Source organism: Mus musculus, chromosome 18, assembly GCF_000001635.26.
Source record: "Mus musculus strain C57BL/6J chromosome 18, GRCm38.p6 C57BL/6J".
Classification (NCBI taxonomy): Eukaryota; Metazoa; Chordata; class Mammalia; order Rodentia; family Muridae; genus Mus; species Mus musculus.
Window position 1 is genome coordinate 62009428 of NC_000084.6, and position 17055 is coordinate 62026482.

General features: G+C 44.2%; 1 protein-coding gene across 6 annotated transcripts in view; it reads left to right on the top strand.

Annotated features, from left to right (window-relative positions):
• Sh3tc2 (SH3 domain and tetratricopeptide repeats 2) overlaps positions 1–6292 on the top strand; it is a 62792-nt gene extending 56500 nt beyond the window's left edge. For 5 of the 6 annotated variants that reach the window (XM_006525881.4, NM_172628.2, XM_006525882.4 and 2 more), the window contains 3 exons: positions 2380–2530; positions 3606–3802; positions 5472–6292. In XM_006525881.4, coding sequence (XP_006525944.1) covers positions 2380–2530; positions 3606–3802; positions 5472–5663 — 540 coding nt within the window. In that variant the 3' untranslated portion in view covers positions 5664–6292. The other variant, XM_006525883.3, reaches the window with a different exon arrangement.
• Positions 6293–17055: the final 10763 nt, after the last annotated feature.

Here is a 17055-nt window from a genome sequence, read left to right on the forward strand (position 1 = left end):
GCTCACCAAATCACAATTTCACAGTTATTATTGCAAATGCTGAAGCCAGAAGGTAAGAGAGCAAACAATACTAAATGAAGTAAATGTCCAGGTGTAGCAGATACATGAATTGTTGTTCAGCACCGGACTGTCATTTGGGAAGTATTTGTTCCTAAACCTTCGTTTGTTTGGGGATGTACTCTGGGCTCAGTCGCTTGCTTTTCATCATACATGATCAGGTATCAAATATGTGCCGGACACTGAGTGTAGGTGGGAGAGCAAGAAGCATCTTACTGACTGTTGAGATCCCTCCCTCCCTCCCTCCCTCCCTCCCTCCCTCCCTCCCTCCCTCCCTCCCTCCCTCCCTTCTTTCTTTCTTTCTTTCTTTCTGTCTTTCTTTGATTTTTTTTTTTTTGAGACAAGGTTTCTCTGTGTAGCCCTGGCTGTCCTGGAACTCACTCTGTAGACCAGGCTGGCCTCGAACTCAGAAATCCACCTGCCAATGCCTCCCAAGTGCTGGGATTAAAGGTGTGCACCACCACTGCCTGGCTGAGATGCTTATTTTCTTATGCACTTTGTGGATAATAAAACCAAGGCCTGGGGCTGGAAAAATAGCACTTGCTACTCTGGCAGGGGACATGGCTTTGTTTTCCAACACCCACATGGTGGCTCACAACTGCTTCTTGCTCTAGTACCAGGGGATCCAATACCCTGGTCTGGCCTCCTCACAGGCTACATGCATGTAGTGCACATACATGCAGGCACACACTCATAAACATAAAATAAATAAATTTAAAAAGAAAATAAAGCTCAAAGATTTGGTGACATGCTTAAACTTCTCAAATTATGAAAGCAATGGAAATGATTATTTCTTGAACACTATCAGACACCAGCTCATACAAGTATTCCACATACCGCCTGAGGTGAATGACTCCCCAGGTGACCTCAGAGTTCTTAGAGACCTTGAGAAGCCCCACACTGGGTGTCCTATATTACCGGGGAACCTGGAGTCCTGTTGTTAGTTATACTAATGAAAGAATTTAGAAATTGATATATAAAGACGCCCAAGGATAGTTTTATTAAAGTCTAAGAGGAAAACCTGGCAGGCAAACTATAAATGCTTGGCAGCTTCAGGAGGAGAGAGCCAAGAAGAGGGAAAGCTCCCCTAGTAGGCAGAGTAGCCACATGGGTGAGGGGAGGGCAGTTGGTTTAGTGAAAGACTGAGAAAGATCAGCACAACAAGAAAGCGTTTCCAATATCTGAAAGGAAAAGAGAAAAGAAAGGAAAGTAACTATTTTCTTTCTCTGAGTTAGAACTCAGAGAAGTGGCCAGGCTGCATGGCTACATTGGCCGCATGACCATGGTAGTGGCCTGGCAGTTTGGCAGTGCTGTTTGATGGAAGGCCTCCAGGTAGTTGCCCTGGGGGCAGGGTTTCTTGGAATGGAAAGTACATTATCTCCCTAAGGGGACAATTGTCTCCTTTCTTTTCCTAGTATGGCTGTAAGTGACTGACAGGCTCAGATAGATTAACCCTTAGAGGTAGAAACAATCGTTTGTAATACCCTAATATTTGGAGTAGATCAGAAGGTCAAGTCTTCAACCAAGGCCAGAGGAAGATTCCATTCTTTAATGGGGCCTCAATGGAGCCTTGATGTTCCCAATGACCTCTGAGGCCATTCCCTACTTAAGAGCTGAGATCTTAAACTCATTTAGGACTGGTCTGGAATTGGGGAATTAATATAAGCCATTTCACCGTACAAATCTGGAGACCCCATTTTAGAGTTGTTCACAGGAAGGGATTAGTGTCTGTAGCTACCCTTAACCTTAAGATGACAGCAGGCAGGTGCTCACTCAAGAGGTGACAAAAAACCAGAGCTCTCTTCTAGCAATCCTGGCTGAAAAGACAAGGATGACATGTCCTGTTTCTGGCTAAGGACAAGCAAGAATGGAACTGTTGAATCAGGCAGTGGTGGCGCATGCCTTTAATCCTAGCATTCGGGAGGCAGAGGCAGGTGGATCTCTGAGTTCGAGGCCAACCTGGTCCACAAATTTTCAGGATAGCCAGGGATACACAGAGAAATCTTGTCTTGAACAAAAAAAGATTGGAACTGTTTATTTTTGGATTCCCTGCCCCTAAATTGCACTTAGCCAATTCTTCTGTCTCCTGTCCTCCTCTTTAGGAAGTCGACGTTCCTTTGTGCTTTTCAGTTGCCTCAATTTTAGAAGGTTCAATGACCTCCAGTTCTTAAGCTAGCTACATCTGGGCAGAGTACCAAGAGGAGAGCAAGTTGAGGAAAGGCAACATGGGAACACATGGTTACCACAATCCCTCCAGGAGAAGCCAGGCCTGGAGAATGCGGTGCATCTATAGATTAAGATCACTGTGCCTCCGTTTCATAGGCTGGCGCTGTTCCTTTAGCGAGGAGAATGAAGGCGCTGAGAACCGAGCTGCGGATCTTCAACAAGCTGACAGAGCTGCAGATAAGCCTCGAGGGCTATGAGAAAGCTTTGGAGTTTGCCACCCTGGCTGCCAGGCTGAGTGTCCTCACGGGTAGGTGGTCCTAACCCATAGGTGCACGGAGCCAGGAGTAGACACTTCTTACACATGGCTATTGAGGCAGTGGACGCCAGCTTTGAACTAGGGTTGTGCTCCCCCCATGGAGCACCAGAGGACTCTTTGCCCTTTTTCCCTCCACTTTAATGGCAGGAAATCTCCTCAGAGGGTTGCTGCTCACCTCAGGAAAGGCCCGAGGGCCTTGGACAGCTCAGTCTCTGCATCAATATATTGCTTCCTGGAAAGGGGCTAAGGAGGCGGGGTTTACCTCACACAGATGTCTCTGTGACTGTGTTTTCCCAGATAAGACAATTTTTCTCTCCTTTGGACTGCTGTTATAAATTTTGGCTTTTGGTTCTTTGAAGCTTAAAAACAATTTTCTTTCTTTCTTTTTTTTTTTTTTTTTTTTAAAAAAAGGTGTTGTCAAACAGTTACCTTGCACACATTCCAAAGGCAGGATCGGAGGGGGAGCTCATGTTCTCTGTATTAATAAAAATACTTTGTATTAAAATGGTTGGTTATTAAAACCATTAACTCACACAAACTTCAAAGACCTTAGGCCCTACGCACACACAAAGCCACTGTTCTAAAAGAAAATGGGGCACCGTAGAATCCATGGGACTGAAAGTTGGTAAGGAGCTGCCATGTCACAGGGCTTTCTGAGGAGAGACTTCATGTGGAAAGGACAGTGTTCTTCGAAGAAAGGGATTCCTAATCACTTAATCAAGTTTGTCTTGTCATCTATCATAACCCATCACAGGTTTTAAGAAATAGCTGAGTCATCACATCACCTGCAAAAGAGAGAACACTCCCTCCAGAAATCAGACATCCCAGCATTTTGTGGCTGTCTTTGTAGCACGTTCTATAAGAGCGAAGTTCTGCTTGTGGGATCTATTTAAGGAATTCATTGTTCTGAAACATCAGGTCCCATGAGGGCAGGGGCCTGCCCTTTGCTCTTTTCTAGGCCCCTAATCTGTGACATCTAGAGTAGACTCAAAGTTTTCTGGGCTGAAGATGAGTGAAGGATGCCCAGTGCTGGCTGCATGATATCCCTCACTCTTGTCATTCTTAGGAGATCAGAAACAGGAGCTGGTGGCTTTTCACCGCCTGGCGACTGTGTACTTCTCTCTGAACATGTATGAGATGGCTGAAGACTGCTACCTGAAGACTCTGTCCCTGTGCCCACCATGGCTGCAGAGTCCCAAGGAGGCGCTGTACTATGCCAAGGTCTATTGTCGCCTTGGCCGACTCACTTTCTACCAACTGAAGGTAAGAGGCTGTCTTCCATGATGGATTATTACTATTATTATCATCATCATCATCATCATCATCATCATCATCATCATTATTAATTTTGAGAGCTACTTTCCAGCCACTCTTTGCTGAGATAGTTAGCAAGGGGACTTTAGAGCAGAAGTGAGAGGAATAGGGGGCCAAGACGATCAGGCTTTATTCACAGGGTAGAGAATGGTTTCCTGGGGACATGAGGACATTTTCTGTTAAGCCCCACTGAGAAGAAAGGTCACACCTTTCCTCTGCTATAATGCCTGTGAAAACTTTAATGTCAACAGCACCACATTTCACATAAAGTTTCAGGAAATTGCATCATATAAGGAATGCACACACGTATGAGTATGTTAGAGATAATCGTGTATGGACACCTTAGAAATAAGGATACTTAAGCCCTGAGAAGGTTCTTGTCTTGATTCCCTTCTTTGCTGGGCTGGAGTCCAATTTAGAACTCCCAGTGGCTTCTGGGACTGAGTTGGTGGCTTTTAATCCCATTATAACTCTGACCCAAAACTGTGTCCTCAAGTTTGGCTTCCCCTTCCAAAGGTCCTTGTCACCCCAGCATAACCCATAAACTCAGTGGCTTGTCGTGAGTCTTGTCTCACTCTGACCACAAATGGAGACTCAAGGCAGCTCTGCTGACCTTTCCCTACTGGTCAGACTGTTTCTGGCCTGCAATCGTTATTTAGGATAATGAGAACCAGGAGACTCTTTTTGCTTGCTCTCCACAGAAGCATCTGTTTCTTATCCTTGTGTGTAGAAAGGGGCAGGCGAGGTGAAGGTCCCCTTAGCCATTACGCTGTAGAGCCACAGCAAGTGGTTCAGGGACAGAGAATGCATGGTTTGGTTGCATCAGTCAAGGACTCTAGGTATTGCAAAGGGAAAACCTAGAACAACTGTAAACAGAAGAGGCAGTTTACCAACTCCTATAACTGTAAGCTGAGGTGTAGATTTAGTTTCGGGTACTTCTGACTTTTGTTCCTCTATAGCTTCATGGATTCTTCCCATCTCCTCCTCCTCCTCTTCTTCTTCCTCCTCCTCTTCTTCCTCCTCCAAGATTTATTTATTTATTATATGTGAGTACACTGTTGCTGTCTAGAGACACACCAGAAGAGGGCATTAGATCCCATTACAGATGGTTGTGAGCCACCATGTGGTTGCTGGGAATTGAACTCAGGACCTCTGGAAGAGCAGTCAGTGTTCTTAACCACTGAGCCATTTCTCCAGCTCTCCCATCTTCTTCTTGTGACGCTGTATGTTCCTACTTCTCTGTGGCTCTTGGCTTCATTCTTTGACAGCCCCTGGGAGGCTGATCCCAACCAAAAGGACACAGGCCATTTTCCTAGTTGGGCCACACCGAAAAGTCCCAGAGAGGGATGGACTGGTCAGATTTTGGTCATGTGTACGTCTTTGAAATGCTGTGTCCAGTGAGATCTTGTATCATGATTGGAGGAGATGGGGAAGATGACATCTCTGTGCCTGAGGAGGGGCAGTGCCACTGGAGCCAGAGTACAGCGAGGGAAGTCCTCCTTTGAGGCGCTGGGATATAGGGATGGAAGGAGTGAACAATGCTAATGCTCTCAGCATAGACTTAAGCCTGTCCTGCAGGTATTGCTAATGATGTCTCTCCTTTTCCTCCTGGGGTTAGGATGCCCATGATGCTACTGAATATTTTCTGCTGGCGCTAGCAGCTGCGGTCCTGATGGGTGACGAGGAGCTGCAGAACACCATTAAGAACAGGCTAGACAGCATCTGCCAGAGTCCCCTGTGGCACAGCAATCCCTTCGGGTGCTCTTCAGAGAGGGCACGGTGGCTCAGTGGTGGGAGCCTGGCCCTCTGAAGAGACCCTTCCCCTTCTTGACCACATTGCCACGGCTAGCTGCTGCCTTCCTGCCCCAAGTTCTTAGATCCGGACTGGGAGGCTTCAAGTTATCACCTCATTTTATGGAGAAGAGCAACGGCCAGAAGGAGAAGGGCTCTGTGAGAGGCATCTTGGCTCCATGCTTTGCCTCTGGAATGTTGCCCAGGTCACTGTGACTCTTGTACACAAACAGCTCCAAGATGCCTTCTCTCAACCCAGCTCTAGAGAAAGGAGGGAAGCAGGCAATGCACTGGGGAAAGTGTGAGCAGACTGTCCTGGTGCCCTCACCAGTGTTCTCAGGGAAGACCCTTTAGTGCCTGTGGAAGAACCCATTGTTTCTTTTTCGCTTTCTTCAAAACCAAAAGAAGTCAGCACTTGGTGCTCATGGGAACTGCTGGGTCCGGGATGGTTTTGGCTCAGGAGACTCAGCCTTAGAAGGGCCAGGTGGAAAGCCCAGGGGTCCAACTGGGATCCACATTCTCCATTCTACCTGGAAGCTTGGCTCCTGTAAGACTTCCCAGAAGCTTACGCAGGCTAAGGCTTGAGAATTCTGCATACATCATATGTAAATACTGTATATTATTAAATATTGGCTATTTACATTAATATACCCTTTTGTCACCTTTATCTTGGGGATGGGGAGAGAGAAGATAAGTGACTCCTTTATAAAACACCTCTGAGAGTTATCTGTAACCACACACCACACCAAGTGGCTTGCAACAACATTGATTATCTGTCTCATAGTATTTGGAGGGCAGTCATCCAAGTGTGACCTCTTCTGGCTCAGGATGGCTCTCAGGACTGCCACCAAGGTGTGGGCTAGGGAAGGAGTCACCTTGGGCTCAACTGGGAGGAGGAACTTCTTCTACTTGGTTCACGTGGTTGTTGGCAGGAGTTGGCCAGGTGGTTGTTGCTGGCAGTTGGCCAGAAGTGAGCCACCGTTGGTGCCATGTAGGCCAGGCCACCACAGGATAGCTCCTGTCACTGGGGTTGGACAAGGAAGAGAGGCAAAAGAGAGATCAAGCAAGAGAGATTAAAATCAAACAGAGAAGTGGTACCCATGTGACTTGTTGCATTGTGTCCATTATAATGCAGCATCTTATGGCTTAGTGAATGTTCAAGATGCTCCTCAGAGGGGATCAGCTTACACAAAAGATGGCTGGGTGGGTAGCAAGACACGGAAGTCAGGAGGGGGAGGGAATCAATGAGATCACTCTGGAATTGCTTGCCGTTTTAACTGAGTTCTTTGGTAATGGAGCTGGGCAGTGAGATAAAGCTATGTTCACTGACTAGTGTCGGCGTCAGATGATTGACAGCTGAAGTGCACATTCTGTGTCTGTCCCCGAGACAGCTGGATGGAACTCCCTGAAGCCCAACTCCCCACCTCTCACAAATACCCCCAGCCATTCAAGTACATAGTGAAGCCTGAGAAATGCTGTTCTAGGACAGCTCCTAGACAGTGTGTGGATTGCTCCGAGAAGAAGCTGACCATGAACTTTTGGTTCCTGCTCCTCCTAATTCTGGTTTAGTGAGTCACATGTTCCAGGAGCATACAGTTTGAGAGAGTAACTCCAGAGATCATGAGGCAGGTGGTCCACGCCTGTTCCGAGCAAGGTAACACATGAGGAAGTCTGGCCATCACCCTCTTCACCTGTACCTAGCTGCTTAGATTTGACTAACCAGATCACGTGCCTTTTGTGTCTAGACTTTTCAGATGACTAGATGTTGTCTGTGTGGTGGGGGTGGGAATGGATGGTATACTGAGTCACCATTACATCTAGTCACCAAGGTTATAGATACATCACCACACACCCACCACACACACACACCCCACCCCACCCCACCCCACCCCACTATATATATGCGTATATATGTATATACACATATATGTATATGTGTATATATATATATATAGTGTGTGTACACATATATGTGTGTGTGTATATACATAATATGTATGTGTGTGTATATACATATATTTATTTACATAAATATATGTATATATTTACATAAATATATTATAATAAATATACATAAATATACATAAATATATTTATGTATATACACACATACACAACATTATCTATCTATCTATCTATCTATCTATCTATCATCTATCTATCTATCTATCTATCTATCTATCTATCTATCTATCTATAATTTTTTTTGGGAGGGATTCAATCCTTGTCTGCTGTTCTCCGATCTAGAGTGTTCCTCCCTAGAAAGGAAATGGAATGGTTCAATCCGCTCCTGTGTAAAACAGATGCAATTCTGCCCCCACTACAAGCTGTAAAATCTAAGGAGCCGGAGGAATGTTGTGGTTGAGGCTAGCTGGCCTAATCTTCCATGCAGAGTTCTTGCAAAAACATTCCTGAGGGATGGTTAAGGCACTCGAGTTCCCGAGCAGTGACACATCTTATATTTGAAGAAGGCGCTCTCGGCTTGGAAGCCAAACCCTAGCCATTCTCCATGTGACTCAGTTACAGCATCTCCCCCTTCCTGCTGATATAGCTCATCACCCTCTGGTCTGAGCTGATGATGTTTCCAAACTGCTCAGGCTTTTGATGTTGGCCAGGGGGTTGAAGACTATTAAGGAATGTTACTGTAATCAATGTAATCTGATGTTACCATTTAAGCTCTACTAAGGTTTTCCCCCCTCAGCAGCCATAGCGGATTCTTCACTTCGAGCTCTGTAATGGTGTGGATGTTTTACAAAGGAACTTCCATCCCGTTAGATCTTCCTCGGTTGTTTCATGCATGCATGCACGCTCCATGCATGCACACATATGCATTTGCACCCGTGTACTTAAAGTGCCATATGCGGATTTTATATTTCATTGTAAGTTTTGGCTAAAGTGTTCTGTGCATTTTGATTTATCTCTAAATCCAGTAAATTTGCCTGTAACCAGGTCAGATATAAATGACCAATATGTTTCATAATATATAATATCATTACATATTACATAAAGACAATAGCCAGGCCATTTAAAAAAATAGCTAAAGTATTGTACCAGGTAATTACAATCACTATATATTACATTTAAGTCACATGTTAAAACAGTTGTGAAATATGCCTGTGAAGCCTTAAGCAATATGGGTAGTTTCTTTTAGAATTGTACTGATCTTCTTTTATTTGTGTTTTTTCCCCATTATCCACAGACATTGGAAATATACAGGTCATAGCCATGGCTTAGGTACTTTGTTATCTATGCCTACCTCCCAGAACTTCCGGACTGTCTGACTTCGGGCTCCTCTTCTCTTATACTTTCAGGAGTTCTCTTATACTTTCCAACAGTGCTAGCATCCTGAAACCAACTATCACTCTTGTGCTTTTCCTATATAGACATTTGTATATGCATATATATATGTATATATGTGTATGTATAGTGTGTGTGTATGTATGTATGTATGTATGTGCTTGTGCTAAGTGAATGTAATGTAATTTACTTGTCAGACATTTATTTAGGGAGGGAATAGGCAGGGGTAAAGGGAGAAAAATGGGACAGATCACCGGGAAATGGGAACCTTTGACTTGATGTTAATTGCAGGGAGGCTCTGCAGCTCTGAGCTCTGAGCTCAGTCCCCCGACTGCTCCTTTCCCATGAGTTTCTGTCACTCTCCTGCATGACCAGGTTTGGAGATGCCATCTGTGGGATGAGATCAGATTTTCATATACTCTGATTTTTATTCTTCTTTTTATGGCTGAGACAGAAAGTAATTTTCCTCCTGGGCACATAGGTAGTGGCAACACACAGTGGTGCTCTGAGGGTTCTGATGTGAGACTAGGTTAGGGAATGATAGGATTTTTGCCCTTCAGAGCCCCCTTCACAGTGTGTAATTTTGTGCCACAAGTTTGTCACCATGTACAACACTAGAAGAGCCATTTGTCAAGCTGTTTATATCTACTCAGTTTGGGGTCTTCTTTCTTCTTCCCCTTCATTTCCTTTGCTATTAAATTAATTCTATAAAGTACAACTAGTGTATACACACACACACACACACACACACACACACACGTGCACGCACACGCACGTACACACACACACACAAAATTGTAATGCTTAGTCATCAACAGAATTCCATAAGTGATGACAAATATAATGAGCAAAGCAAAGCACTGGCTTCAAGCTCAGTCCTCTTTCTTACCCAAAGCTCTTTGCCTAGGTCCGATCTTTCACTGCTCAAAAGTCCAAGAAATTAGCAAATAGCAAAGCATAGAAGAAGGCAGCCTAGTATCCACCAGGTTTTTTGAACTTTCTGAGAAATGGAAGCATCAAAACAGAGCCCCTTCCTCATGGATAGCATCGATGGCATCCAAGCATGTCCCTCTCAGAACAGGGAAGCAGGGGCCTGGCCGGGTGCAGGAAAGATGCACGTGATGCACTGTGGGATAGAATCAGGGTGTTCAGCATCGCTAGACCCTAGATGGATCGGTCCCAGGAGACTGTGGGTCCTCTAAAGAACAGAAACTTTACCTGGGATGGGAGCAAGGGTGTCAGGGAGTGACATCTTTTATATATATATATATATAATTACTTATTTTCCTCAATTACATTTCCAATGCTATCCCAAAAGTCCCCTCCCCCCCCCCAACTCCCCTACCCACCCATTCCCATTTTTTTGGCCCTGGCGTTCCCCTGTACTGGGGCATATAAACTTTGTGTGTCCAATGGGCCTCTCTTTCCAGTGATGGCCGACTAGGCCATCTTTTGATACATATGCAGCTAGAGTCAAGAGCTCTGGGGTACTGGTTAGTTCATAATGTTGTTGCACCTACAGGGTTGCAGATCTCTTTAGCTCCTTGGATACTTTCTCTAGGTCCTCCCTTGGGGGCCCTGTGATCCATCCAATAGTTGACTGTGAGCATCCACTTCTGTGTTTGCTAGGCCCCGGCCTAGTCTCACAAGAGTCCTTGCAACAAACGCTTGCTAGTGTATGCAATGGTGTCATCGTTTGGAGGCTAATTATGGGATGGATCTCTGGATATGGCAGTCTCTAGATGGTCTATCCTTTTGTCTCAACTCCAAACTTTGTCTATGTAACTCCTTCCATGGGTGATTGTTTCCAATTCTAAGAAGGGGCAAAGTGTCCACACTTTGGTCTTTGTTCTTCTTCAGTTTCATGTGTTTTGCAAATTGTACCTTATATCTCACTATACTAAGTTTCTGGGCTACTATCCACTTATCAGTGAGCACATATCATTTGAGTTCTTTTGTGATTGTGTTACCTCACTCAGGATGATGCCCTCCAGGTCCATCCATTTGCCTAGGAATTTCATAAATTCATTCTTTTTAATAGCTGAGTAGTACTCCATTGTGTAAATGTACCGCATTTTTTGTATCCATTCCTCTGTTGAGGGGCATCTGGGTTCTTTTCAGCTTCTGGCTATTATAAATAAGGCTGCTATGAACATAGTGGAGCATGTGTCCTTCTTACCGGTTGGAACATCTTCTGGATATATGTCCAGGAGAGGTATTGCGGGATCCTCTGGTAGTACTATGTCCAATTTTCTGAGGAACCGCCAGACTGATTTCCAGAGTTGTTGTACAAGCTTGCGATCCCACCAACAATGGAGGAGTGTTCCTCTTTCTCCACATCCTCGCCAGCATCTGCTGTCACCTGAATTTTTGATCTTAGCCATTCTGACTGGTGTGAGATGGAATCTCAGGGTTGTTTTGATTTGCATTTCTCTGATGATTAAGGATGTTGAACATTTTTCCAGGTGCTTCTCAGCCATTCGGTATTCCTTGGGTGAGAATTCTTTGTTTATCTCTGAGCCCCATCTTTTAATGGGGTTATTTGATTTTCTGGAGTCCACCCTCTTGAGTTCTTTATATATATTGGATAGTAGTCCCCTATCTGATTTAAGATAGGTAAAGATCCTTTCCCAATCTGTTGGTGGCCTTTTTGTCTTATTGACGGTCTTTTGCCTTGCAGAAGCTTTGCAGTTTCATGAGGTCCCATTTGTCAATCCTCGATCTTACAGCACAAGCCATTGCTGTTCTATTCAGGAATTTTTCCCCTGTGCCCATGTCTTCGAGGCTTTTCCCCACTTTCTCCTCTATAAGTTTCAGTGTCTCTGGTTTTATGTGAAGTTCCTTGATCCACTTAGATTTGACCTTAGTACAAGGAGATAGAAATGGATCGATTCGCATTCTTCTACATGATAACCGCCAGTTGTGCCAGCACTATTTGTTGAAAATGCTGTCTTTCTTCCACTGGATGGTTTTAGCTCCCTAGTCAAAGATCAAGTGACCATAGGTGTGTGGGTTCATTTCTGGGGGGAGTGACATCTAAGTTCCGCATGGGGAGTCCTCTTGCAGTGTGGCTGTGGGCAGGCCTGCATGTTGGTATTGACAGACTGGACGCGTGCCACAAAAAGCTCCCAAGAGGGAATGGATTAGGTGAGGTTGGAGCAGACCTGGGAAAACAGGGAAGATGGGCAAAAACAGAAGCCCAACAGTGGGTGAGGGAACAAGCCCCAAAGATGCTTAGGTTTCATCCTGAGAACAAGAGCAAGCTGCAGAAGGGACAGCTGAGGGTAACGTGGACATTCTGTGCTTCAGGTTCCCGGCATATCTGGTTCTTCCCCACCCCCAAAGTACACGTATGTGAGGGGTGACTTTGAATGTGGTGTGAGAATGGTTTACAGGGCAACAACAGGTGGCGTGAGGGGGTAGGGTTTGAAGCACAATTACCTACCCCCTTCATTCTAATTGCTCCTTACAGGCCGGGCGACCTTTAGCAAACAACTTTCTAGAGCCAAGCTGTGTTAGACAGCACATGTAAAAAGTACCCAGCACACACAGTACCTGGCACAGAGGGTAAACTTCAGATGAACTGATAAAGATTTGTTTGCCTTCTTCATTTCATAGACAAGGAAATGGCCGAAGCAAATCTCTCTTTAGGGACAACTTATTACCCAAGGAACAAAGAAACCTCATCTAGAACACAAACAAATGGGACTATTTTTGAAGGAAATCTACTTACTCCACCCATCAATTCATTTATTTTTAAAGTTAAGCTTTGAACTCTTTCTTTCTAGGCTTTTCCAGGTACTCTGCAGTTGTATTTTGGATCTCTTTCCTTCTGGTATAAATGTTGGGGTTTAAAAAGTGTAGTGATTCCTACTGTGACTGGTAAGCGGGGGGTTTGCACTGTTCCTTCATGTGTGGGCACTTGATACTGAAGACAGCTTCACAGAGGGACCAGAGTATGTTGTTTTACTTAACTGAACACAGTTCATCTGCCTGGAGTGTGTGGTGGTTTGAATACGCTTGGCCCAGGGAGTGGCACTATTAGTAAATGTGGCCTTGTTGGAGAAAGTGTGTCACTGTTGGGGTGGGCTTTGAGACCCCTCCTCCTAACCATGTGGGAGACAGTCTTCTCTTGTATGCTTTCAGAACAAGATGTAGAATTCTCAGCTTCTTCTCAAGCACTCTGACTGCCTCAACACTGGCATGTTTCTGCCTTGCTGATACTGGACTGAACCTCTGAACCTGCTAGCCAACCCCAATTAAAAGCATTCCCTTATAAGAATTGCCTTGGTCATGGTGTCTCTTCACAGCAGTAAAACCCTAGCTAAGACAGGTTGAAACACCGTTGGTGGGTGACTTTGCATGTGTTCTCACTTCCAGGGATTGTCACAGCGAAGCAGGATTAAACAGGTTCCTCATGTATCTGATTCTTTCCCATCCCCAAAGTACAAGTATGCTAGGGGTGCTCTTTGCTTCTGGACATATGCCATGACAGTACTGTCGTGTGAGTGGTTGTGTCTTTCCCACTGTATATCCATCCGATGCACCACCCACGACTGTTGTCAACCATTTGAAATCAGTGGGTGAAGAAATGGAGGCTGCTGGATGTCCTGGCTCTGAGAAGTTGGTTTCGTGTTCCTCTGAGGCTTGTCTTCCCCCAGAGGAGCAGAGGGTGGTGGGGACTTGGGATAGAGACTCTGAAATTTTATCAGGGATAAGACCAAGAATGACACATGTCGCTGAGACTCCATAATGAGGCCACTCTATCTGGTTTCTCAGGCTGGCTGAAGGCACCAGAGGAGAGCCCTGTGATTTTGAAGGTGGGAATGACATGTCCTGGTCCTAAGGTAGCCTCTGACCTCTGGCCTGAGAATCAACACAGATCCCCTTCCAGTGGAGCTTCAAAAGAAGATAGTTGCTGGCAATTCTCTGAGGATATCAAGACATCCAGCAGGGGGCAGTGGTGTCTTTTCTAACTTTCTGTGTATGACATCATCAAAGGCTATATAATGTATTTAGATGCTCCGAATCGGACTGGAACAGTAGCTTCAAAACTGATCTAGAGCTATATATCACCATGATTCATATTTGTGTTACCTTAGTACATGTACACATAACCACATCTGTATATTTGACAAATACTACTTATTTCTTATGTTGAGTACATTTTGATTTTCCCATTAAAAAATAACATTCTATTTAAGTTTAAAAACATACAGTATGAATCTGCAGATAGGGCTCCGTGGCTAAGAGCTCTTGTTCCTCTTGCAGAGGACCTAAGTTCAGTTCCCAGCACACATATTCAGCAGCTCACAACTACCCATGTCTCCAGCTCTAGGGGAAGTGATAACCATAGTCTGATCTCTAAGGGCATCCCGACCCCCAACCCCTTCTCTCTCTCTCACATACATGCACACACAAATAAATACACAGGATACTAAATTGACATTTAGGTTGACACATATTGACCTGGAGGGAGGCCTCTTGTGAGGAAGGGCTGGCTTTTGGTCTTGTATGTCTTTTGGTGGACAGCATTTGGAGACTAAAGTATGTGAACAATGACAGTTGACACTGTGTGGATGCTACGCGTCATGCAAAGCCATTGTTACGATTCCCTCCTGGAATCCCACGTTTTGATGGAGATACTACTGTTTGTAGTTCCACTGAGACTTAGAGATTGGAGTTGGCTTTTCTTAGTCTATAGTGGTAAGTGGTTGAAGTGAGAGCTGATCTCATTTCCCTCTGATGCCTGAATTACAAAACTAAGTTGATTCATGTTTGTATTATTTTGACAGGGACCATATCTCTGGGAGAGACAGCATCATGGATACAACCACATCATCTAGAAGTTAGATTAAAACTTGTTCCAGTGGCTTGTAACATTGGGTAGAAAGCAACACACTGATTCTGACAGCTCAAAAAGTGATGAACGGAGAACACAACTGGAGCAAACACTTTTTTAAAGAAGGTCCTAGCTGTACAGAGAAACCCTGTCTCAAAAAATCAAAAAAAAAACAAAAACAAAAACAAAAACAAAAACAAAAAAACACAAAACCAAAAAAAGAAGGTCTTAGAATAAAATATGGTTTTAGTTGGCCATAGTCAGGCTACTTAGCAATCTGTTTGTCTGTCCTTCTGTCTGTCTGTCCATTAGTTCATCCATCCATCCGTCCATCCATCCATCCATCCATCCATCCATCCAGTCATTGAACTAACCAGCTAATCAACCATCCAGGCAACTAGCCATTCATCTAGACATCCACCCAACCAACCCACTCACCCACCCACCAACCAAACACTGTTAAACAAACAAACAAACAAACAAACAAACAAACAAACGAACATCTAGTCAAACAACTAGACAATTAACCAACCTTCCCATCCATTCAGACCAGCCAACCAACCAATCAATCAACCAACCAACCAACCAACCAACCAACCAACCAACCAATCAACCAATCAATCAACCAATCAACCAAACAACCAACCAACCGAGTATATAACCAACAAATATACAATATATCTTGTGTTAGGCTCATTCTACAGTGAGCAAAGTAATGTCAGACCCTGATCTCTTGGAGTCTGTGGGGTCCTGGCCTGCTCAGGACCCTCTGATAAATTTTTCTCTCATTATCATAACCATGCCAACTTAGATTTGAACCAGAATGTCCCAGGCACTACAGTAAATATTCTACTCATTGTAACACTGACTCTTCTTATCATTTTTCCAGGAGTTAACTGCATGGTACAATTGCCCATCTGGCACATAAAAAGAAACAAGTTTAGAGATGTGAAACAAGAGACAAGCTCTTGTCCCATGTCTCACAGGTAGAAAATGATAGAGGGAGGATACTAATAAAAGCCTGGTTCGTATTGTAGAATTGCTCAACATGCAGGCTAGACTTTCATCAAATGTCATTGAACACAAACTTACAAAATCTTGTTCATCTGAACACCCTATCTAGTGCAACTCCATTGAGCAACTCCACTGTTCACCAGCTATGAAGCCTGTCATTGGTGAGTAGGAGTAGTAACAGGATTGATGAGATTATTGTGAAAAGTCAAAGAAGTTGATGAATTTTCAAAGGGTGTAGAGCATTACTATTGTGCTAACAGACATTTCATAATAGAGTTTTTTTTGAGTCAAGAAGGGAATATAGTGTGCAGAGAAAATATTGATATAGTTTTCAACTAACTGAATGTGAAATTAGTACCATGTTCCTATTTCCTAGTTGGTTGTGTTCCATGATGTCAGGGGTTGTCAGTCCCTGTCACCACTACACACATGGTGCTGGGACATTGGCTGGCCCTCGGGAGGTGATGCTTAGTGTTTATTCAGTATATCAAAGGATGAATAAATAAATTATATACCACATGGCATATTTACACATGGGTAAATAGTGAGGTAAATAAATTATGTCCCTTATAGGATGCCAGCAAGACCTTAAACAGAGAGGCACTTGTGTGATTATAGGTATCCTGTAGACTTGAAGGATGTGCAACTTCTAGGAAGAAGTGTGTGGGACTAGGGGAAGGGAGTGTAATTTTCTTTCCAGTTTCAGAACTATTTAGGGGTCTGGGATATCCTAGGCCTTCACAGCATCTCAAAGTTCTCCATCTATCTGTCTGTCCATCTGTCCATCCATCCATTTGTCTGTCCGTCTATCTATCATGAGGTTTGGGTATCTTGGAGGAGTTGGGGGAGGGGAAAACATGATCAAAACCTAGCATCTGAGAAAAAAATTTAAATATAACTTTAAAAAAGGAAAAAGACCTTTCTTCCTGTCCTTTAACTTCAAACTGAGGTCAGAGGCTTTAGGCTGATTTGAAAATAAATAAAGTTTCCAACAGACAAAAGCTGCTTTGGAGCCAGCCCTCACTGTAAACACCCGCCTTCCTTTCCTCTGGCCTGGAGCTTCCAGGCACTTCCCTAGCTCTCTGTGACCTCACGTAGCACAAAAGTCTGGTGGAAGTGGCACGTCCTGGCAGTCTTCTTGAAACAGATGAGAAGACTTTTGGAGGATGTCTATGGATGTATGCAGCCTTGATTTTATTGCTACACAGATTTTCCTTTCTATAAAGAATGTATAGCACCCAATTCACAAATAACAAAA